Source organism: Chaetura pelagica, unplaced genomic scaffold, assembly GCF_000747805.2.
Source record: "Chaetura pelagica isolate M959 unplaced genomic scaffold, ChaPel_1.0 scaffold150, whole genome shotgun sequence".
NCBI lineage: Eukaryota > Metazoa > Chordata > Aves > Apodiformes > Apodidae > Chaetura > Chaetura pelagica.
Window position 1 is genome coordinate 1737983 of NW_009952052.1, and position 23661 is coordinate 1761643.

A 23661-nucleotide genomic window follows, 5' to 3' on the forward strand; every position below is an offset into this window, starting at 1 on the left:
TGGAGAGGCCTCTTATGAAGACAGGCTGAGGGAGCCAGGGTTGTTCAGCCTGAGTAAGAGAAGACTCCACACCTTATAGCAAACTTCCAAAACCTGAAAGGGGCCTATAAGAAGGGTGGGGAAGACCTGTTCACTAGGGCATGTAATAGGACGAGGCACAATGGTTTCAAGCTACAGAAGGGTAGATTTAGATTGGACATTAGGAAAAAGTTATTGAATACAAGGGTGGTAGATCACTGGAATGGATTGCCTAGAGATGTGATGGAGGCCCCATCCCTAGAGACATTCAAAGTCAAGCTTGATGGGGCTCTGAGAAATCTGTTCTAGTTGGAGATGTCCCTGCTTATTGTAGGGGGGTTGGACTAGATGACATTTATAGGTCCCTTCCAACCCAAGACATTCTATGATTCTAGGATCTCTCACAAGGCTGCTGCAATGCAGCAACAGATTCAGGAACTCAAGTTCTCCATATCCTGAAAAATATTGTATTTTTTTCCAAAACAAAGGAAGAAGCCAGGCCCCTCCTGACTTCTGCCTGAATCTTCTATTACAAAGAGTAAAATGGAACCAAGGGTAAAGAAGTAAGAACTGAGACAAGTACTAAAGAGGATAATTCAAATTAAGAAAGGAAAAGGACAAGAAAAATACCTGAACAGTAACCACAAAATCCTCAGGCTTTTAAAGTATTTGGTTACAAAACTTTGGTCAAAAACTATAAAATGCTAAAATTGTGAGGAAATTTCAAAATAAAAAAAATACAAGAAAAATTATATTTGGAGCAATTTTTAAAGCTTTTCTCAACATATGTTCAAAATTGTGAGTTATAGAAGTTAAAAAATCATAGCATGTAGAATTATTTAACTGGAAGATTATTTTTTCCTGGAAAAGTAAGGTCAGAGTCCTGAAAGCTGAATCTCAAATATATCTACTATGTGTACATGCTGCAGAAGATAGAAAAAGCATTCTTTATTCTGCTGTAAAAATAAATACAAACTCAGCTTTGACCAAAAGTAACTGAGTTTCAATAATGCAGCACTCTGTCCTTCCTGAACAAAAATTCCTGATCATTCTAGTTTTCTCTGTAGAAGTAATATTTTTCCAGTGTTCCCAAAAAGAAAACACAGTCATTCTACTCACATATGCTGCCTGTCTTGAGCAGAAGGAAGCTAAACATAGTTATTATTTAAGGCTCTTTATGGCTTCAAAGGAACTATAGAGGAGAAAGATTACTGTTTCATGTTCCACAAGCAAACTCACTTTATTATCAATAATTCACTTCCTTTCTCCATTTTGTATTAACCAAAAAAGTGTGGGGTTTTTTTTCTTTCTGTGCATTTGTTCTAATCTTCAAATGCTTTCCAAAACAAGCTCACTTTGTATAACGACAGAGAAACTAAAAGCAAGATATACCTATGTCATCTTGCTGGTGTACATAGTAATAAACAGAAAAATCATTGTATTTAATGTGCATTAAGTATTTCTATCCAGCTACAGGGTTACTAATAATTAACCTTGCATGTCAACCCCTGTTCTATGGACTGCTGATTTTGTAAATTCATGTTCACATTGAAAGGATTAAAAGCATAGTTTAGCAGATTACAGTGCATTATCAGAGTGGGCAATTTCTTTGGTCTGATTCAATTATAATTCTCTTTCCTGTTAAAGTGTACAAAACACTAGCTTAAGAAGAACAGGGCTGAAAACCTTTTCTAGTGCACCATACACTTTCAAACACAAACAGCAAAAATAAATGTTTGCATGTTGGATGTATGGGAGGCTGAAGCTGCCTGTATTCCTTCCTAATAACTCTATGCTCATATAATTCCCTTTTCATATTGCTCATAGGCTGCTGTAGGCACAGCACTTATACATAAACTCAGACTAAAATAAATCTGATCTCATGAATCAATGCATCAAGCACACAGTAATGAAAACCACAGATGAAAACATAAGAATACTGAATCTGTTACTTGGCTGACTGCTGCTGTATGTTTAAGAGTTAATTCAGAGACCCATGAAATACCCTTGCAAATATATCCCTATCAGTAACACTCTAAGCCCTGAATTAGGTTAACACTACAACTGCATGAGTAAAACTGTTATATCACTATACAATAGAAGATCAGAAAATCCCAGGGTACCAGAGACAAGAGAGGAACTTGCAAAAGCAATTGGTTACAAAGCCTGGAACCTTGTCAATGTCAGCAGACTGATTTTGGTATATGAAAATTTTCTTCAAATCATGGATCCTCTCATCCCTCATAGGATTAACAGCAAAGAGAAGTTAGATCAGCTTTATGTAACTTCATTCCATGCCAGGTCCACCCTAGAAGGAATCAGAAATCTGTACCCACCAGACTCTCTAGAACCCCAGGCACGCCTCAGGAACAACTGTCATTTTGTCTTCCACACTGAACCTTAGCAAATGCCATCAGTTCCCTCTCCTTAGCACATTTGTTTCCTGTGTCAAGCTACCTGCCCAACAATGATTTCTCCAGTCTTCCAAATCTTTCTAGTGTTAGGGAAAATCTCCAGTGAAAGAAACTTCAAAATCAGTGTTTCCAAGTAGAAGTAAATGCTATAATTCACACTACTATAGCCACATTCATAAAACCAACCAGCAAGAGCCAAGGCACAGGCCCAGGCAGCATCCCACGACCATTCATGATCAACACTTAGCATGCTTTTGTCTCCAGTGAACTAGAGTTTCCTAGATAATGCCCGAGAACAATTTTGGCAAGATACTGCTTTCCAAATGGAATTTGATTGCCCTCCACCTGCTTTTAGACATGAGGAGGTGTTAAGGGAATTTAGCAGCTTGAAGAAAAACCATGCCAAGCCCCGGTAGACCAAGGTGGGTGAGGACAGTCTCCAGCCATTTTCTTTACTAGGTAGAACTGACAGCCCCCTTTCTTCCATACCTTGCCTCATCGTTCACCTTATGTGCATCAGGAATAGGTCCTAGCCGAAAAAATTCATGCTCTGAATGCTCAGTCCGAAGTTTAAAACCTTGCAATATACAGCTCAGCCTTGTAATATAAAGCACAACCTTCTTTAACAGGCTGACACAGTTAAAGAATGAGACTACTGACAGTGAATTTAAGCTTTTCATTGTCAGTGGTGGGAGTTGCAGTAGGAGAGCAGGAGTTTGCTCTCAGCTTTGTGTCATAAGCCACCCACCCTCATTGCCTCTGTTTGGGTTTTTACTCAGCATATTTAAAAACAAAGACCGGAATAACAGCAATGAAGGTTTAACATTTAATTTATCAACAAAGCCAGAGACAGTCATAGGACATGTGCTTCTGGATTTCTCTATGTAACAATGCACATCCACCTGCTAGAAGGGCATTAAAGTATACCTTGCAAAGCCAAGTGCAGGGTCCTGCACCTGGGTCAGCACAACCCTGGGCACAAATACAGGCTCGGGGAAGAATGGCTGAAGAGCAGTCCTGAGGAGAAGGACTTCGGGGTGGTAATAGATGAGAAGCTCGACATGAGCTGCCAGTGTGTGCTGGAGCCCAAAGAGCCAATTGTGTCCTGGGCTGCATCAAAAGAAATGTGGCCAGCAGGGCCAGGGAGGGGATTTTGCCCCTCTGCTCTGGTCAGACCCCACCTAGGATACTGTGTACAGTTCTGGCGCCCTCAGCACAAGAAGGGTATAGACCTGTTGGAGAGGGTCCAGAGAAGGGCCACCAAAATGATCAAAAGGCTGGAGCACCTCTGCTACGAAGACAGGCTGAGACAATTGGGCCTGTTCAGCCTAGAGAAGAGAAGGCTCTGGAGAGACCTTATAGCACCTTCCAGTACTTGAAAGGGCCCTACAGGAAAGCTGGGGAGGGGCTTTTCATCAGAGAAGATGGTGATAGGACAAGGAGTAATGGTTTTAAACTGAGAGAGGGAAGATTTAGGTCAAACATTAGGAAGAAATTCTTCACTGTAAGGGTGATGAGGAACTGGAATGGGTTGCCCAGGGAGGTTGCCCCATCCCCGGAGGTTTTTAAGGCCAGGTTGGATGAGGTTTTGCACAACTTGGTCTAGTGGTAGGGTTCCCTGCTCCTGGCAGGGGCTTGGAACTTGATGTTCTTTAAGGTCCCTTCCAACTTTAATAATTCTATGATTTACCTTAAAAATTAGCACTTGTGTGAATAATATTTTAAACTTGTGGTTAGCTTCAGCAACCATAACTTGAGACATTGCAATATTACATACACTCAGTTAGAAATTTATTCAATACTTACTGGTGGTCCTCGGGGTCCTGTGGGACCTGCTTCTCCCTCTGGCCCTCGTTCACCCTATTTTGGGGATAGAAAAAATGCAACAGGTTTGGAAAGGGATTTACACACAATGCAAAACTTTACATTTTTCTAGATCTTTTGAATAAGATTAATGATCTTACTGGTTTACCGGAATTTCCCATCAAACCTGGCACCCCAGGGGGACCTCTATTACCCTGTTAGACAAAAGATGAAAAATATTAGCCAAGCCAATGGGTTACTGTTCAATTTTAAAATAAAAAATAAGAACACTCAACAAGGTCTAAAAAAAAAAATCAGCCTGTATTCATTTTTAAACTTCTACCTTTATTTTGATTTTCATTTAATTTTCACCTAATTCCTACTATTAATTTTTCAAAAGTCAGATTTCAGTTCTTTTGTTGTTTACATACTGACAAATCCCAAATAGACTTAATTGTTGCTCTCAAATCACAAAAGGATAATATTGTTACATGTAATTTCAGAAATACACATCTATTTTTCTTTTTCAATTACTTTAAACTGAAATTATTTTTATCTGAAACATTCTATAGTCTCAATCATACATTACTTTTTTAAACCATGCTTTTGCTGAGAAAGTTTGGATGAGATGATCCTTCCAATCTGGTATTCTATGATTCTATGAAACATAATCAAAATTGATGTTGCAATTTGGTGATACATAAATAGAAATGATGAATGATCTCTGTGATTCAGTCAAATCAAGGCAGCTATAAATATTATTCTTATTATGAGATCACTCATTCCAAACTGCAGTGCAGTACCCATGTCACATGCCTCTTCTAGCCATGACTGCCATAAGTTTTAAAGCAAATGGTCTTTTTACTTATTATTTAATGCCTAGAATAATGAAAACCACATCACACAGCGAAAAAATAATGAAAAGGCATAGGACTAGAGCTGATAAAAGAATCTATTTAATTCTTTCAGCCAAAGACTCGTCCCTTACCACAACAGAAATGTAATATAATTTCAATGAATATTTTAGAATCTGACAAACACAAATATAGTATTATAAGAAAGTCACTACTCAAGACGATTTACCTTTGGACCAGGAATGCCTTTCACACCTGGAGAGCCTGGCAAACCCTGGAAGACACAACATTTACAGTGTTTATTTGTTGTTAGGGGAACAGGAAATAGAGTTTAAAATATCATTCTCCTGTTAAAGTATTTCTAGTCTTTTACTTGATATTGAAGTACTTTTATCCAATAACACACTAAGCTTGAATTTTTCCTATTTAAAAAGTAGCAGATAGGGAGGATTATTCCTACTTCATAAATTGGTAAAGCATGGAAAAGTGAGGAGCCATAGCTTTTTCTGGCTTAGAGTAGAAATAGATTCTCAGTCCCAGTATTCTGAGACTGGAGGTAGAGAGTTTAACAGATTCTCTTTGTACACATTTCACACATCACATACATTTGTAGGTATTTCATCCTCTCCTCACTTCCGTGCAACAGCTCATAGCGAGTACGCATTTACCAAATTTTCTTCCAACATTAAGAACTCCCTTCATAATAGAAATTTACTCCCAACTCTGTTTAAATACAGCTACTTCACTACATCCTCACAGCATTTACACTTTTAGCATAATGTTTCTTGGAAGTTCCTATTTAGCTTTTTACAATTGTCACAGTTTTCAAACTTATTCAGTTAATGTGAGGGTTGCCTTCTAAGAGCCCATAAAGCACTAGTGATTTCCTGTAATTTCACTACAGGGGATACGCAAGAAAAGTCCCTACCCTCACCCCCCTCCTCCAGAAAGAAGTATGAGAGTGATGCATTCCAGATGTTCTGAGACAGTAGAATGTCAGAAGGAGATGATTTTTCATTTGAAGTACATTAGACTAGCAGGTCAGGTCTTCCAGCTCCCTATGGGGAATAGGTTTGGTCCTAGCCAATACAGTGAAGTCAGCTCTAGTGTGGAGTCACACTATAATACCCACAGGGTCTCAGATCTGAGAAACCCTAAAAAAATGCACACTGACCACAAATGTTTTCTAAGATGTAGTTCCTCACTATGGTACCATGAGGAGATTGAGGCTTTTGTGCAAAAGTTTTGGATACATGTAGCAGAATTTCTCCTTGCATTACACATATTCTTCCTGGGCCTTTTGATTAATTTTTCACTTAAACTACTCCAACATCAGCATCAAACTAACGTATATATGGCCTTTCTGTGGTTTGAGTCAAGCCTAACTTTCAAAGATAAAATATCAGATACTTACTGGCAGTCCCTGAAGCCCTGCATCACCTGGAGCTCCAGGTTTTCCTGGTTCACCCTGAAAAACATTTTAAGTTGCAATTTATGCAAATCAAACAACATGGAAAATTTTATTTTTGGAACACAGAGCTGTATTACTTTCAGATCTCTAGGATGGGAAAGTTCATTCAATTACCCTAATAATGTGCATAATAGCACAATAGAAAGCCACAAATGAGTGAAGAAATCTAGGGCACTACCAAAGCACATACATATTCCAACTGTGCCTTACTTTTGCTCCAGGCATTCCAGGGATCCCTTCCCGGCCATCAACTCCTGGTAAGCCCTTGAAAAAAAAAAAAAAAAAAAAAAAAAGTCTTGTTAGAGAGATTTCGTCCAAGCACTCTAATATACAAATTGGCATGACAGTAGGCAAATGAAGGAATCAAATATACATACAGGCTCTCCTTTAGGCCCAGGGAGGCCATTTATTCCTCTTGTACCTTGAGGGCCCTAAGAACAATAAATTTTAAAAATTAAAATGGACACATGGAAATGACAGTTGCAAAGAAAGTCAACACGTATTCATTCAGATATGCATTACTTTGAGAGTACCAATTACACTGTGTGCCTATATGCTATAAGTAACCAATGTTTGCAAGTTAACACAAGCTGAAATCTGTGTGTGCTTACCCTTTCTCCTTTCGGACCTGCCTCTCCCAGTGGACCTCTCTGTCCTTGATCCCCCTACAAGAAAAAAATATATTTTAGCAACAAAATCAGAATAAACTTACTTGTATTTATTAGCTAATGCACAGTAGCACTCAGAATTAAGACATAAAAACAACATACTAAGAGGTTAAAAACTGTTTATCTACCCCTAAGTCCTTGGGGACAGTAAGGACTTGAAATCACTGTCATATCATTTATTCATCTGTAAAGAATCAACAGAAATTGATTAATCAGAGGCTTTTCTGAATTCCAACTACAAAGTTTCAGGGCTTAGTATCTGGGTGGGCAGATCCTGGGAAACATTTGGCTAACACACACTCTACTTACAGGTGCACCAGGAAGACCTCGGGGACCAGGATCGCCATCAAGCCCACGAGCTCCCTACAAAACAAATAGATAACAAAAGACATTAAAATGAAGTGCTGAAATACTAATAACTTATACTCCTTCCTCCTTTGCCTGGAGCTGCAAATTTTCTACAGCTAAGGGGTTTTTATAGCTCTTTTAAAAACAAAACAAAGTCCCCAAGCCAACATAACAGCACTACGAAGGAATTTTAGCTTTTTTTTAAATCTACCTTGATGTTTTGTGGAGTTGTGAAAGCCAGTATTTTTTAACTATGGAAAACTGCAATTCCAAAAATGATATTCTGCTCATCATGTAAAAATACATATTAAACAGCAAGGAGGTGAATATTTTCATGCTACTTTAGAAAATATGTCTTCCTTAATAATACTATACCCTTCATCACATAATAGACAATCATAAAAATGTGAACAGAAATCAACAAGTACAGAGCAGCTATTTTTATCACATTTCGAGGAAACAATGCAGGTGATATCATTTCTGGAGAGGAGACAATGGCATGATTGCTACATTTTACTAATTCCAGAAAGTTTTACCATTTAGAGTGAGCAAGATCATAGGAACAGAAATGTAACAGTGATTTTTGAAATAACAGTTAAAAAAACTTTGATGAACAACAGGAAAACCACCCAGAAAACTCAGAGCCCATATAAACATTGATTCATCTGGCAGCAATTTAGGACAAAAAAAGATGCAAGAGACAGAAAGATTGGAAAAAGAACAAACTGTCAGTCAACACTCTTGACAAAAACTGGGACAACGGAAGCAAAAGGCTTCAGGAAGATGCAAATCACAGGAGGGACTACTTAATAAATTTCAGCTTTATATAAAATACACTAGAGTCTATAAATGCTATAGCTTGCTATCTTGCTAACTACATACTTGCACACAAGCCAAACCACTATAAATCCAAGGATCAGAGGAAAAGGTGTATTTCATTAATTGGAAAGACCAAATTGCCTGTCTTCCTAACCAGAAATGTAGCTACGAGTAGCTATGGAAATACAACTGGTGAGAGAGAGAAAATGTGGGGTTGAGAAATTTAAATAAGCTTTAAAAACATTCAGGGTTGTACTTTTTTTATTATTATTATTCAAACCATTTTATGTAAAGGAAGGTTAATACTCACTTTGGTGCCTTTAAGTCCCATTAGACCAGTTATACCTCTGGTACCTAGGATGCCCTGAAAATGAAAATCATATTCAAGTTATGCTTAAATCTTTTCATCAGAAGTGTCCTAGTTTTCAGATGGAAGACTCAGGAGTTCTACATGCTTTTTTTACACTTATTTAACTATTTTCTTAGTATAAAAGGAGAAATTCAGCTACTTCTGTATTAGAATATTTAATTTATAAGTTAATTGGATATTTTACTAATTAAAGACATTAAAAGAACAACAAAAAAATAACAAAACTATGAGTTTGAACGCTAAAACCACAAATATGGTGTCGTAAGTGGAGTATAGGACAGATGCAGGAGAAAGGTACCATCAGACTTTACAGAACTCTAGGGGTGGACAAAATTGAGCAAGGTTTTCGAGTATACAAGTGCTAATTTTGTATGCCTGCCACACCTGAGAGGCTGGACTGAGTAGTCATCCTCATGCAGCAGGATGTATCTTAACTACCATCACTTCCCTTCAAAATATGTTTTTGTGGGAAAATTTGCTTCTCTTTTTTCCACTTCCTGAGAGACTGAAGAATGCACTACAACAGAATAATGAAGTAACTCCAAGCACTTCAATGCAGCATAAGCAAATCTAATCCTTGACCAGACTTTAGATAGGCAGCCCTTTTACTTGTTCCTAAAGAAGTTAGATGGAATCTTGTACTGAACATTTAAAGCTTTGTCAGCCTAAAACATGAGAAAAAGAAGATAACACAACAGTGACTACAGCAACCCAACAAGGAAAAGACACCCAATCTAAACCTCTGACAGGCACACTCTAGTAACCACTACTTTCTATCAAAAGCAACACCTTTTCCAGAGGTGGCTATCTCATGCAAGTCTTCTTCACAATGCATTACATGGAAGTGTTGGAATGCATGTGCTGCTATGGAGACTAGATTCCAAATTCCTTCTAGGGATCTAAGCCTTACATTAATTTATATAAGAAACATGGAAGAAAATACAAAAGAATCCACAGCTTCTCCGTCTGTGCATCTAAAACCTTGTCTAGCCTCTTTTCATAGGTTGTCTATCTCACATCACTTTCTGCTTATTATGAACCCTACATTTTAATAAGAAACCATTATTTTAGAGCTTGTTTGTAAGGTCATCAACTGGTGAAACACTGAAGTGAAATGAGTAATGCAGTAAAAAAGAAGAGGGGGAGGGAGGAAAGTCAATCTCCAGTTGTTTTTTAATTCTACTGTGTTATTTCATAATGATAAAAAAATTTACCAAACTCAGTTAAATTAATTGGTCCCCACAGGCCATTCAGACAGCAGAAGCTGCATCTTACACAAGTACTTTCTCTGTTTATTTTTTTAAGCATCAAATGTAAGGACAACACCCTTTCCTTTACTTAGTCTCTGTTCTTTCTTTATCTTTCTCTTGCCCTAATCCAAAGGTTTATATTGTTTTACATATATAAAGAATTCTGTAATTTAGGATTTGGATGTGATGTGCATAAAGGTAAGCTCCTGTATTTGGACACCAACAGCATAAAATAAATAGTTTAACTCTTACGAAAAGAGGAAAAGGAAAAGAGAGTAAAACCTCATCAGAAACTAAGCTATAGAAATTGAATGTGTTATGCTTAAAATCTGTGCCTATTTCTCTCACTTAGAACAACCCTTTATTTTGCTTTCTATTGCCTGTTCAGCTGTGATAACCGTAAGAAGAGCTCCTCACAAGCTGAGGAGGTATGTGCCAGAACAAAGAAGTCAAGTGAAGCAGGACAAGAAAATAATTCTAAAATAATGAGTGTGATTGAAGAATGCCTCTTTGGCATTCAAAAGGTAAAAAACATAGGAAAAAAAGATTAAGGAAAAATAAATCTTCTCTTCAGTGGCTGCTACTTTATCCTCAGGTCTTAGCCCTTGTAGAATTTCATCAAGTTTCTCCCTGCCCAACTCTCCAGCCTGTCCAGGTCTCGCTGAATGGCAACACAGCCTTCTGGTGTGTCAGCCACTCCTCCCAGTTTAGTGTCATCAGTAAACTTGCTGAGGGCACACTGTTCCTTCATCCGGGGCGTTCATGGAAACATTGAACAGCATCGGTCCCAGTACCAACCTCTGAGGGACTCCACTAGTCACACATCTCCAACTAGATTTTGTCCCATTGACTACAACTCTCTGACTTCTTCCTTTCAACCAGTTCATGATCCACCTCACTACCTGATGATCAAGACCACACTTCCTCAGCTTATCTACAAGGATGCTGTGGGAGACAGTGTCAAATGCTTTACTGAAATCAAGATAAACCACATCTAGTGCTCTACTATCATCTATCCACCTAGTTACTTCCTCATAGAAGGCTTTCCAGGGATGGAATTTCACAGTTAATCATGTTTTAAGCAAACACTAACTTTGTGAGGATGAAGTCAGAGTCATCAAAGTTACGGAAAGGAAGGCGAAAGAGAAAAAAAAAACAAAAACACAACAAAACAGTAAAAACACTACTTGCACAATCTTAGCACAACACAAATTTGGGGCATTAAATACTTTTTAAAATAAATCTTTCCACAGAACTGTTTAGAGCTTTGTGCCAAGTTATAATGTAACTTTTTGGAGGGATTTAAGTAATTCTGCTTTCACTCAGAGACAATAGGGCAGAATAAAGAGAAAGGTGTGTGGAGATTTTCTATCTTTTAATTACAATAGTAAGGAAAAAAATGACATAATAAAGCAAATGGGGTAACACTATTTAAGAGGAAATACTTTACTGGAGGGCCTTGAGCTCCCACTTCCCCACTGGGTCCTTGGTCCCCTTCTTCACCCTGGGAAAGCAAAAGGAATACATCTGTAGCTAATCCATACCATGCATATTGCTCTCTCATCGTGGGAGGTCCATTTACTACTAAGTGTTTTCTGTCACGATGTCCTGCTTGAAGGAAATCCAAATGAAGTCACACTACTTCCTCAAAATATAGACAGATACTCATTTAGGTTCATATTCCATTTCACTGTTAGTCAAAAAGGGCAATTTCAAAGCAACCCCAGTATAAAGAAAAATTATATTTTACTCTTAATCTGTCATTCCTTTTTTTCTTTATGTTAATATATTTTGGTTTTTTTGTTCTTTTAGACTAAAACTATAATAAAGGTATATCCATACATGTGAATGGACTGGGTGTGATAGTAGCTCTGCATCACAATACCACACAGCACTTCTGAATTTTTGAAAATGAAAAATGATAAAATGCTGTATCTGATCAAACCCCTATTGGATTAGAGGGTAATCCCTCTCATACAATGACAATGCACACTAATGGAAGGACAGTACTTACTGCCAGTTTAGTTTGCAAAAAGGGATTTTGGAGCATAAGACAATTGGCTCAACATCCATTAAAAGAATAGGTGAGCTGTTTCTAATAAACTCATATTCTTTTCAATATGCCTAGGAATAGAGAGCAGGGGATTTTTAAAAGACTTTTCTCTGATTTTTTTTTTTGCTTCAGTCTTAAAGCACAGACCAAGACAGTGCAAATCTTCTCAACTTTTCTTACAAATTTTTCAATATTAAACAAGGGTAACTCAAATAAAACACCTTAAAGTAGCTCCCATTACACTCCTTGAGCTGAATCAGACTTGGCCTTTTTAGATAGTCAGAATCATTCTTGACCTATGAACGTACGCAGTTTCCCTTTCCTCTCAAATGTATTTTCCACTCTCATTCTTCCTGTTACTACCTATCTGTGCCACAGAACAATTTACTTGGTAAATCCAAGGAATTCTTCTGCATTTAGAAGTTTGGAAGTTTTCCAATTAATACATTTTACTTCAATTTCTGCCGTGAGTTCACACTAATTGAATTGAATTATTAAAGTAAGAAGCAAGAGGCATATGACTTCTGCATGATAATAAATACAGAGTGCATGTGAATGAAGAATAGAGATGTGCCTCCAGTTACTCTGGAGCATTGTGACATGTAGCATGTATTTCATGCATTCTGGTAAAACAATTAATAGTTCTAACAAAATATAATAGTTTTCTGAAGAAGAGGTTAAGCTACAATTAGCTTGCTAAAATCAACAGTTTTTCCTGTTATTTTTTTACCTTGTAACCTTGTTTTCCTGGTTCACCAGATTCTCCTTTTGAACCTTTCTGACCCTAAAATAATGTAAAAAAAAACCTAAATAAATAAATAAATAAATAAATATTATTAAAAATTAAAATAATGAGTTTTCAGAAACAGACACAGACTCCTCAGGGGTATCTTGCTGTTCCCTCTGCAATCCTCATTCACCGATGCTTCCTCACCTACCTAGTCAACACTACATATTAAGAACCACGTTCAAAAGGATCTGCTCCTGGATCTCACAGGCTGCATTTCTAGACTAGTATTTCTTCTTACATTACCCCATAACAATTTTTCTCAGGCAAACAGTATTCCTAAAAACCAGCAAAGACTACATAAAAAAAAATAATCAGATTAAATGAGACTCAAAAAGTATATTGCAGGTCTCCCAGGAACAGAGAAAGAAGGAAAAGAGTTTAAGGCTTTGAAAGAATACTTAACATTTCTGGAGTCAGACTACAAGTGGTCCAGAAAAATGAATGAAGCAGTCCTTCATAGGCTGTAGTTCTTCCAGGACCACACATAAATTTTACCCTGAAGATTATTGCACCAGTAAGAGATTTAAATGACAAGAGGTTATTTTGGCAGTCAAGAGTTGAAATAAGCTTAAGCATCCACACAGAGGCAACGTCAAGCCAGCAATTACCCTGCCTAGTGATTTGAGACAGTATCTCTGTAAGAAGTGTTTGAACAAATATTTTTTCTTACCTTCATCCCCATTAAGCCAGCATGTCCTGGGCGGCCAGGTGGGCAAGCATTGGGGCACTGGAAAAGCATCCATATAGTTACTACCACATTGATTGAATGAGGTTGTCTGAGATTATTAAAACAAACAAACAAAACCCCAAAAAAAACCCAAAAGAAACACCACAACAAAAAGACTCAACCAAAACTTGGACATCTATCTTACCAATGGGTCACCGTCTTGCAGGCCAATAGTTCCCTAAATTAAATAAAATTTATCAAAGTCAGTAAACCAGAAGTAACCAGACTTGACTCGTTAGACAATATAATCATTAGACAAAACAGAAAATACTACTATCTAGAGCTGGAACTATAAGTACAATCAACCAAAGGATCTACAGCATGAAAAGCACTTAAACTATAGGATTTTACTGTTGGATTGCAGGTACCTGCAAAATCCTATCCTCTAATTTAGATCATATTTTCTGAATTACGAAATATGTATTTATTTTTTTAATCTACTTAAAAATATTTTCTATTAAATATAGAGCAAATATAGCCAAACCCCATGAATTTCCAAAAGAACCCAAGACGGTTTCTGCAATAACAACTTTTGTTTTTTCAATTTACTCCCATTCAGAAAAAGATTGAGATCTTTAAAGAGAAAATAATCTTCCTACAACATAAGTACTGGTAGAAGAGTGAGATGTCTGGCACTTAATGGAATTGCAATAAACTTGACATCAGCATATAACAAAATGGACTTGGAGGGGGGAAGGCCATTCGTCATATTGAATCAAATATTTGATGGAAGCTAGCAGGAGGTTTATGAGGCACAACAGGGAGAATTAGGATTTCACAACAGCAGCTGGATTCTTTAAAGTCCAGTGAGAGAGAGCACACTGTTTCAGAGAGGAGCTTAGAGAGTTTAAGGAATGAGCTTGTTTCCCTTTATATAGGATTTTTAAAAAGCTGAGGGTATGTTTAGGTCCATAAAGTCATCAACTGGAGTGAGATTGTGGCAGTTCAGAAATCTAAAAATGACAAAACTGTCAAGGTATAGATGCAGCATATGCCTTTACTGAAAATTCATTTTTACTTGTTTCCTAAACACTCGTCACCACTTTACCATTCACAGTTTTTACATTGCCTCTGCCAATTCTCTGGTAACTTTCATGAAAACAAGAAACACGGCATTAGTAAAGCATATGGATTTAGGGTCTGTCCAGCAGAGGAATAGCACAGCTTTTAAGAAGATATTAGTATGACACATTTTTCTCAGAGGTTTGCCTTACACAGCACCCAGTCTCCAATGTGTCTTCCAAACACTCTGTTTTATCTCTCTGAGCAGGTAAATAGCCACAAGAAAAAGGCATAACATACACCACTCCTCCCAAGAAGCTCAAAGAAGGTAACCATTCCCCTAGAGGGACAAAGCATTGGTGCTTTGAGCACAAGCCTCTAGACAGTATGAATTCATATAGCCTGCTGAAATCCTAGTTAGTATTCAGCTGTAGGACTCAATTGTAGGACTTGAGATGCTTTGTTCAGGTAACAATGACACAAAATTCAGACATCAACACATTTTAAAGCTATCACTTACCCGAGGACCTGGTGGTCCTGGTGGTCCTGGTGGCCCTCTTTTTCCTGGATCTCCCTAAAGAAGAGTAAGGTACTTTTGTTGATTCATAGTAATAATGAAAAACAGTGGTTACATATTCAAACCACACAACAACAGCGAGAAATGAAGTAGCAACAGAAGAATGGGCTAGGTAGCCAGTTAAACCTAAGCCCATAACATGGCTTCCATAGTAGAAATGGAAAACCAATTTTTTTAGTAGAATGGGAACCATGCTGTGAAACAGGTGTCACAAAAATAAAAAACAATTCAGCTGCTTTTGAAACATCTGATCATAGGATCATATCTGCACTCTTACATCTCAAAACTGCTAATTAAGTTCTGAATCAAAAGAATTCTGGCAAAAAAACCACAAAGCACAGAGAGGAAAACATCCCCTTTTCCAGAGCCAAATATGAATTAATGAAGTTAGAATCATCTCCTGTTTGGTTTTACGCCCAATGCTTTCAGAAGTAAAGACAACACAGAATCTCTGAAAATTATTTTTTTAAAGAGCTTTTATATTAAAATAAATCAATATTCTGATGGGGATCACTTTTAACCTTACTGTAATTTAAATGTAATGTTTGATATGTTATTTAATTATAGATGAAATTAACAAGATGAACATAGAAAAATTATCCACTAATTCCCAGTGCATGAGCTATAGAGCCATAGGCTTAAAAACACTGAAAAAGGAGTATTTACTTTCCACACAATATACAATTATACTGTGGTACTGATTATCACAATGTTTTGTGGAAGCCTGTAATATAAATTGATTAGAAAAGAGCCTGACTACATTAATGAAGCACAGGCTCATATATAGCTTTTGAAAAAGGCAGTAAAGATCTATTTCTGGTTCAGGCAGTCTCTGAACTGCCAATTGCCAGAATGTGGTTTGACAAAAAAATATCATTTTACAAAAAGCCTGTACATTCCCTAGCTATCTAGGAAAGTGCCCCTGCTACAGACAAGATAGACAGATCAACTTCTGAAATAAATTGGGAGTTGTTATTATTATTTTTATATTAATTGATATGACTGAGCATAACACACAGGGAGACATATACATTAAAAAGTAGACTTAATTAAATAAAATGTTAATACTATTTCAGGTTCCAAATAAATTAACAATTGGTTTTATGAGTCAAAATACAACAGTGTGCTGAAACTGAGTGCACAGTTTAGCAGTAAGGTCATTAGATGGAATTAGGTGTCAAATGAGTCTGAGAAGAAATACCAAATTGCCCTGTTCAGTGATAGGCAAATGGAAAACAGGAACAGTATGTGGGCATGCACCATAATGTATCTGTGCAAAGACAGGAATGTTAAAGTTGTGCTTCTAATGTTAAGTTTTACATTTCCTGTATTTCTGGCACGTTTGCTTTTTGTTTTAGCTTTCTTTGAGTAAGAGAAGTAGAATTTGGAATACTATATGAAACATTAAATTCTAATCTAGTGGGTGGCCCTGACTTTGTGCTATGAATTTCTCCTTATTTCTGATGAGCTTTAAACACAATCTTTCCTCTTCCAGTGACCACTGCAGAGGAAAAAAAAAAATGTTTTCAAGTGCTGTTATAATCCAAATAGCATTTAGACAGCACAATTACTATTCTTTTTTTTTTTAGAAGTACCTTCTTGCAATTGAGTAAACCTATATTTTTTAGCAAACATGATAGTACTTACAGGTGGACCAGCACGACCTACTTCCCCAGGAAGACCTGCTGCACCAGCTGGACCCTATAACAACCAAGTTAAATAGTATCTTTAGAGCATATAATAACTCTATAAGAAGATTCCAAGAAGTGAGAACAGGTAATTCTCTCAAACAAAAAGCTGTGCCTTCAGACACCACTGTTCTTGCCCTAAATAGCACAAACCTAAGCAATTGAAAGAAGGATACATAATAGACATAGAACACTGGGATTAAAATAGCGTCTTTTTCACTGAATTACTTTTTTTACAATATAAAAGCTTTATTTAGTATTTAAACACATTCATTAAACAGTGTATTTACTAATTACAAAAATGATACTTACAGGTGGTCCAAGAAGCCCCTTGCCCTGTGAAATGTGAAAAGGTCAGAAATGTGGTGAGGGTCCTTAGTCAAGCTGTTTGCCAAAAAAAGGGTATTTGAGATATAAAGGTACCAAAAATTGATTATTCATTCTGCAAAATAATTTTGAAAACTTGTTTAACTAATGTTAAATATAAATACTATTATTAGGTAACTAATATCAGGAGAAATAAAAATTATAATCTTGCCTTGTAGTCTCATGTATTTGTATACATATTTACAAACACTTACACTTCCACAAAAGACTGAAGCCTTTAAAGCCTTTGGGTTTAGCTAATTATTAAATATCTTTATAAACACACCTATGATAGAATCGTTTCCTTCTAACCGTGCATTTAAATTTATAATAAAAGATAATATTTTTTTATTTATTTTTTGCCAGTGCTTCCCAAAGGTCTAAGTCTCTTAAATTAGTGCTTTTTGGTAATCAGAAGGAGCACCAAACTCCTTCTGTTTACATTTTTAATCAGCATTGCTTTGAATCATTTTAATGAGAAGTGTCCAAGACACAAATGGCTTTCTATCTAGTAGAACGATACACTCTGTCTAAGAAAACAGATCCCTTAGTCTTGCATTGCTAAAGCAAATGGATAATGTTATGAGGACCAATGTCAATTATGTGTATGAAACAGTGGCATGTAAAATCACAAACACACTTAAATCTCCAGGAATTTTGATGTAATAAAGCACTTGGGCTGAGTTTAAAAGCCACAGAATATCATACCAGGATTGTATCTGCAAGATTGTCTTTAGAGAACTTGGTATAACATAGGGAAGATTTCAAACATTTATCAATCATTCCATTTTAACCATTTAAAACACAGTCAAAAGTAAACTTTTTCATCTTGCATATCCTACATAATTTATTCTATATTATTTAACAATCCCTTGCTGCAATTTATCATATTACATATAATACATTATTTATAATATATATTTATCATACTATACATTATGGGCATGGGCAGTAAGCCACAGTCTGTAATCAGCTGGTTCAGAGACACTCATCCTGTAGATCTGAGAACTATCCAAACACACAAAACTGCCACCATCCACCACAAAGGATCACATACCAATATGTGTATGTGCCCCCTGTGCTGGAAGCTGTGCTTCAGTAGGACTTAAAACACTTTAGATTTCTCTGTCATGAAATACACACAATCCTACCCACATGTCAGACCTGTAAAACACCAGCAATATATCAGCTAATAATAACATTGGAGGGAACATAACCAAGAGGGAATGGACTAAAGAGTGAAACACAACACATGTACTGAATATAGCAGCCACAGGTCCATTTATCAGGGCCAAATTAGAGTGGTAAATTAATTCAATTAGTCAGAAGTATTCTACTAGTTTTGTCATTTAAGAGGCTATCCACAAAGGAGATAAGATAAAGAGAATAAATTAAAACTAAATCATGAAGCAGGAAAAAAACAAAGGAAAGGAGGAGTAAAAAAAGGTAACTAAAGATTGTCAGGATACATTCAGGAAGAAATGGTGACAGAATCAGAGAACCAAATGCTGTATATAAAACTTCAGATACTTAATATACTTTCTTTCAGTTACCCTGGAGTCCAATAAATTCTGCTGCATAAGCTTGTAAAACAGTGACAATAATTTAAAACTAATTAGTATTGTAGCCAAGGGTTCTGACATTCTGTTTGCACTGAATGTTTAAATAACTTAAGCAAGAGGAGTTTTTGTGAGAAATTAAGTCTCTGGATAACCATCCAGAGACCACTTGCAAAAGACCACTGACTGAATTCAAAGCAGTGCATAATTACACCTAAATACGCAACTAATCATGTAACTATTATGCAGACTCCTAAGTGTGCTCGCTATGTTTAATACACAAGGTCTCATGGATCAAGCCAAAGACCTGCCAAGGTTAAACAGCCCCACGATTTCACGCTTGTAGTAAGTGCTTTTCAAAAATCTCTGAATCTGAAAATAAGAACCTTCACATACCTTTTCTATTCTCCTCTTTTTAAAAACTAGGTTTCATTACTCTAAATTTAAGCTCAGTAGAAGTGAGATTACCAGTGTTGGCCATTTTGAGAAACTAACTGCTCTATTTCATCAGCAACTTCAAGTCATTCATCAAGAAAAAAGCCTGTATAAAAGGGATTTCCCCAAGAGATTTATTTTGAGCATTAATCTTTCTATATGGATTCAGCAAGTACAAGTTAATAACCATGGAGCTACAAAATAAAAACTTCCTATAATGTGAGTTGTACAGATTAACCTTATCCCTTATTAATTACAAAGGTAATGACATAAGGTGACTAAGTATATCCATCTTTTATTTACCTTTTAATAACTAAGAATTATCATGTCCTCATTATAAATACTCCTGTAGATTCACCTTTAAATATAAGGTCCAGTTGCTTATGAACAGAGGCAAAACAACTTCAAAGGCAATCCTTGCTGGGGTTCACTGAAGCGTTACCACCTTAAGACTGTAAGTCTCAGGGCAAACAAAAATCACTGAACTTCGAGCAATGTTCCAGAATCTCATCAAATTTATTGCTTTTACAGTCTCAAAATATGGCCACAAAAGACCTGATTCAGGTAAGTGCTGCTCTGAATGGCATCAGCATTCTACCTTGATGAGTTGATCCAGTTTGCTGCTTTCCCATAGAAACATCTCCAGTTTGAGATTAACCCTCTCTATACATATTTTATAAACCCACTTTTTTCTGAAGGCTCTTAAATTATGTGTTCTCACTTTAGTCTTTTAATGGTGAAGTAAAATCATAAATATTTTCTCCAAGTCAGGTTTTACTTCAGGTGAGAGGCTAAAATGCTACAGTATTTTAAACTAGCACTTCAGTCATTCAGTTTTAATTGCCCATTTTTTCCTGTCACATTCCCTATCTACTTGACAGCAAAACCCAAAAATAAACAAGCGAACAAAAAATAAACCCTCAACCCCCTAACAGAAAAATGTAGGGTTCTCAATCTACCTTAAAGCTACCTCAGTTCTGCTATTTTCTGAGACTAAATTTAGCTCATACATTGAGCGTACAGGTTGACCAGCCATTATAAAACTATTACCTATTTTCCAGATGTTCAGGTAAGAAACAGCACCCTTAAAATTAAACACAAATGTACACATAAAATGATTCATCTTAAGTTTGAACATGTCTATAATGTAGCATCTTTAAGAATAACAAGATCATTTCCTCTCTGGCCAAATACCAAAATGATTGTTGAATAAAAATGTAATGAAAGTTAAGGGGCAGAGTCAGAATAACAAAGAAACAGTCAAAGATACACAAATTCATAGCAAGGAGTGCTATACTGGAATACAATGCCTCTTCCATTTAATTACAATAATTTATCCAAAATTAATCTAATTTTTAATTAAACTTAGATTATGTGCAGCCCTATTATAATTTAATTACAGTCAACTTGTTCCATTATTCATTTTCCTTGAGGTTTTTCCTGATTTCCTATATAATCTAAGTTTCTACATTCCAACCATCACCCACTCCTTCAACCTGCAAATTTCCTACAATTCACAGTGATTATCAGCCCATAAAGATGGATGTTATGTGCATCTTCATGTCAACTGGAACAGTACTCTTAGCATGTCCTTTCACATATTTTGTTGCTTTCATATGGAACAGCAGCACAGGAAGTTCCATACAGCATTTGCACATCAGTGATCCCATTTAAACCACAGCAAGGAGCTGAAACAGGAATAACTGAAGACTTGCTTGTGCAAATAAAACATGGGGTCTCCTGTCTTTAAAAAATTTTCACAAAGAGGTGGAAAACAACTGTATGAGTCCAAAACTTGCAACCACATCACACATGCTCTTTTCTACTGCATACAAACCAAACTTTTTAGTAATATCTGCACATTTTGATATAAAGACAAAAAGGTTCCTTAATGCACTACTTTAATATCTCATGAGTTTTTGAAATCCCAGAGGTTGTTTCTGGCTTTTCTTCACTACATTTAATGGTAATAATCCTTCATATTGATACTTAAGGGCTAAAAAGCCTCTTCATATACTCAATGTATTACTTACTGGAAGTCCACGAGCACCTGGCAGTCCTGGCTCACCCTTTAAGAGATAAAAACTGAGTTTTTCAGGAGGCATTAGCATAAAGTTTTGTAAACAACATACAGGAAGATGCTCTCATCTTTTGGAGGGTATAATTTAGTGGACATACTCTGTAAGAACAATCTACTTTGTTAATGCTATGCTAGCTTCAGTGAGACTTCATAGAAAGACTTTCTTAATATTAAAAAGATACATCCTCAGGCCTTTTTTTGCCCCACCAAAAATAATTAAAATATGCTGGTTACTCTGATTTCTGATGTATATTTCTTTTATCTGATTGCTGATGAAGTCAGGCTTCACCACTGTAGTTGCCACTGTGAATTACTATGACATAATTACAGTACCACAAGATGGAAAGAGCCTCTCCAGTGTAATGCCAGCATTACTTACTGCTGGCTGGGGGAATGGAAGTTGCTTTGTCATGTTTGTAAAGGGCTCAATGGCTAGGTACTCTATAGGTGTTTTAATATATTAAGAAAGGCTACAGCATCTCATGAGTTACATAGAAACAAACAAAAGGTTTTTTTAAAATCCTTCTTTAAAAAAAAAAACAAACAATCCCATCATTTAATGCACAGTTTTGTTCTTACCTTCTGTCCCTTTGGTCCTGTGGCTCCATGTGACCCGTCAGGTCCTGTGAGTCCCTTAGGAAGTAATATATACAATGTTAATGCAAAGGTTATGTGGTTTTCTTAGTCACAACAGAAAACATTCTAAAAACTGGAATAATTAAGATATTAAATGAGTAACTACAAGAGACTTACAATTCAAATTCCTGTATACATGTAGAAATAGAACTGCCCAAGTTCAAAATACTGACTTCTGGTGGCAAACATCAGTGCCTGTGATATGTGTCCTTCAAAAATTTTTCAGTTCCATCACAGTCGAACTAAACATGTGATTCCACTCAATAGGAAACTGATTAATTTAGTTCATGGCTCAGGTTAAGAACAAGGACGGTCAGTGTTTTCCATTTTACATAAAACATTTGTCACACAAAAAAATATCAGCAAAGCTGCCAGACTGGATCTGAGGTGAACCACACTTGTCGCTCTATTAAAAAGCAAATGTGATATTATAATTACTAATTCATTTGGAGTTATTTTGTTTTCTTTTGCTTCCAAAATTTTAACTAGCTTATGTGGCTTATGAATTTCCAGATATCTGTAAGAATAGCCTTGCTTTTACATTTGTCCAGTACTTTTCTTTTTTGGTAAGCTTCCAGGAAGTTCAGTTCACCCAAAAGGATGCTTTCTTTAATAATTTGCTTTTGAAAGCTTATATGATCATTACAGGCAATTACTGTACGGTATCTTTACTCAGTCTATTAAACCTGACATGGAAATAGTTTGTGAAAGAAAAATGGGCTTTAAAAAGTCAGAACTGCCTCAACAATTAAACATAGAAGAATGTATTACAGATCTAAAACCCCAATTAAAAGTTGAATGCACAGTGGGAGTACAATAAGCTCCCATATTTTGTCTTCAAGTGAAAATAAAAAAGGTTCACCATTTCAGAACACTATTCTGGTATTACAGCCTCACTCATTCACTAATATGAGGGACTATGCAAGTGCAAGCAAACATCAAAAGCTGAGTGGGGTTTAAAAACATTGTTTCACCTGAATGTGTTACCATGAATTCTGGCAAGGAAAACAAACCATGCCTTAAGTGAAAATTATAAGAGTTAATTATTTTTAAATATATGCTTATTGGGTTTTGATACGTACAAATTAGTTGTGGTCCTGTATTATTTTCAGGAAAAAATGAAGTGGTATGAGACACCACTCATGGCAGGCCCACTTCCTCTTACAAATTGGAAACTAGAACCATTTCACCAGAGACTGTTTCAACTCCATAACCACTGAATCTCTTTTCAAAAGCAAACTAAAAATTAACCTCTAATAGTATTGAAATCTTCAATAAATATTAAGCATTTCCACGTATATAATCTGCAGTATTCTCCAATATACCAGTTTGTTGTATATAATATTTCTTTCTGATGTCTTAAAGTATAGAAGTATTGTACCCCTTTTGTAAATTAGACATAAGCTTGCCTACCAGCCAGCACAATATCTAAGTACTAATGTAACAATCTTGCTTCATGGCAAGAAATGCTTTCAAACACTGCTCTTGAGAAAAATACGAAGAGCTTTCCAAAAACTGTATGAAGGCGTTTTTATTGCCTTATGCAACTCATTCAGGCCATGAACACTAGGTGATGTTGAACCTGCATTATTCTGTCTTATTCACCCCAGAAAAAAGGAAGACATATCAGCAGGTATCTTCTGTGCAGTGGCTGAAGTCTGGGAGGTTTTTTTTCCCCCAATTTTCTGTGTTTCAGGTAAGCGGGACCTCAAGCTCAGTGACACCAACCCCCC

General features: G+C 36.3%; 1 protein-coding gene across 1 annotated transcript in view; it reads right to left on the bottom strand.

Moving 5' to 3' along the window:
* Positions 1-23661, bottom strand: part of COL9A1 (collagen, type IX, alpha 1) — a 63712-nt gene that overhangs the window by 20255 nt on the left and 19796 nt on the right. The window contains exons 11-28 of the mRNA XM_010003278.1: positions 21872-21925; positions 21246-21281; positions 17165-17188; positions 16812-16865; positions 15108-15161; positions 13731-13763; positions 13529-13585; positions 12799-12852; positions 11466-11519; positions 8706-8759; positions 7538-7591; positions 7172-7225; positions 6938-6991; positions 6771-6824; positions 6504-6557; positions 5319-5363; positions 4397-4450; positions 4239-4292 (exon numbers count right to left, since the gene is read on the bottom strand). Coding sequence (XP_010001580.1) covers positions 4239-4292; positions 4397-4450; positions 5319-5363; positions 6504-6557; positions 6771-6824; positions 6938-6991; positions 7172-7225; positions 7538-7591; positions 8706-8759; positions 11466-11519; positions 12799-12852; positions 13529-13585; positions 13731-13763; positions 15108-15161; positions 16812-16865; positions 17165-17188; positions 21246-21281; positions 21872-21925 — 897 coding nt within the window. The remainder of the gene's footprint in view (positions 1-4238; positions 4293-4396; positions 4451-5318; positions 5364-6503; positions 6558-6770; positions 6825-6937; positions 6992-7171; positions 7226-7537; positions 7592-8705; positions 8760-11465; positions 11520-12798; positions 12853-13528; positions 13586-13730; positions 13764-15107; positions 15162-16811; positions 16866-17164; positions 17189-21245; positions 21282-21871; positions 21926-23661) is intronic.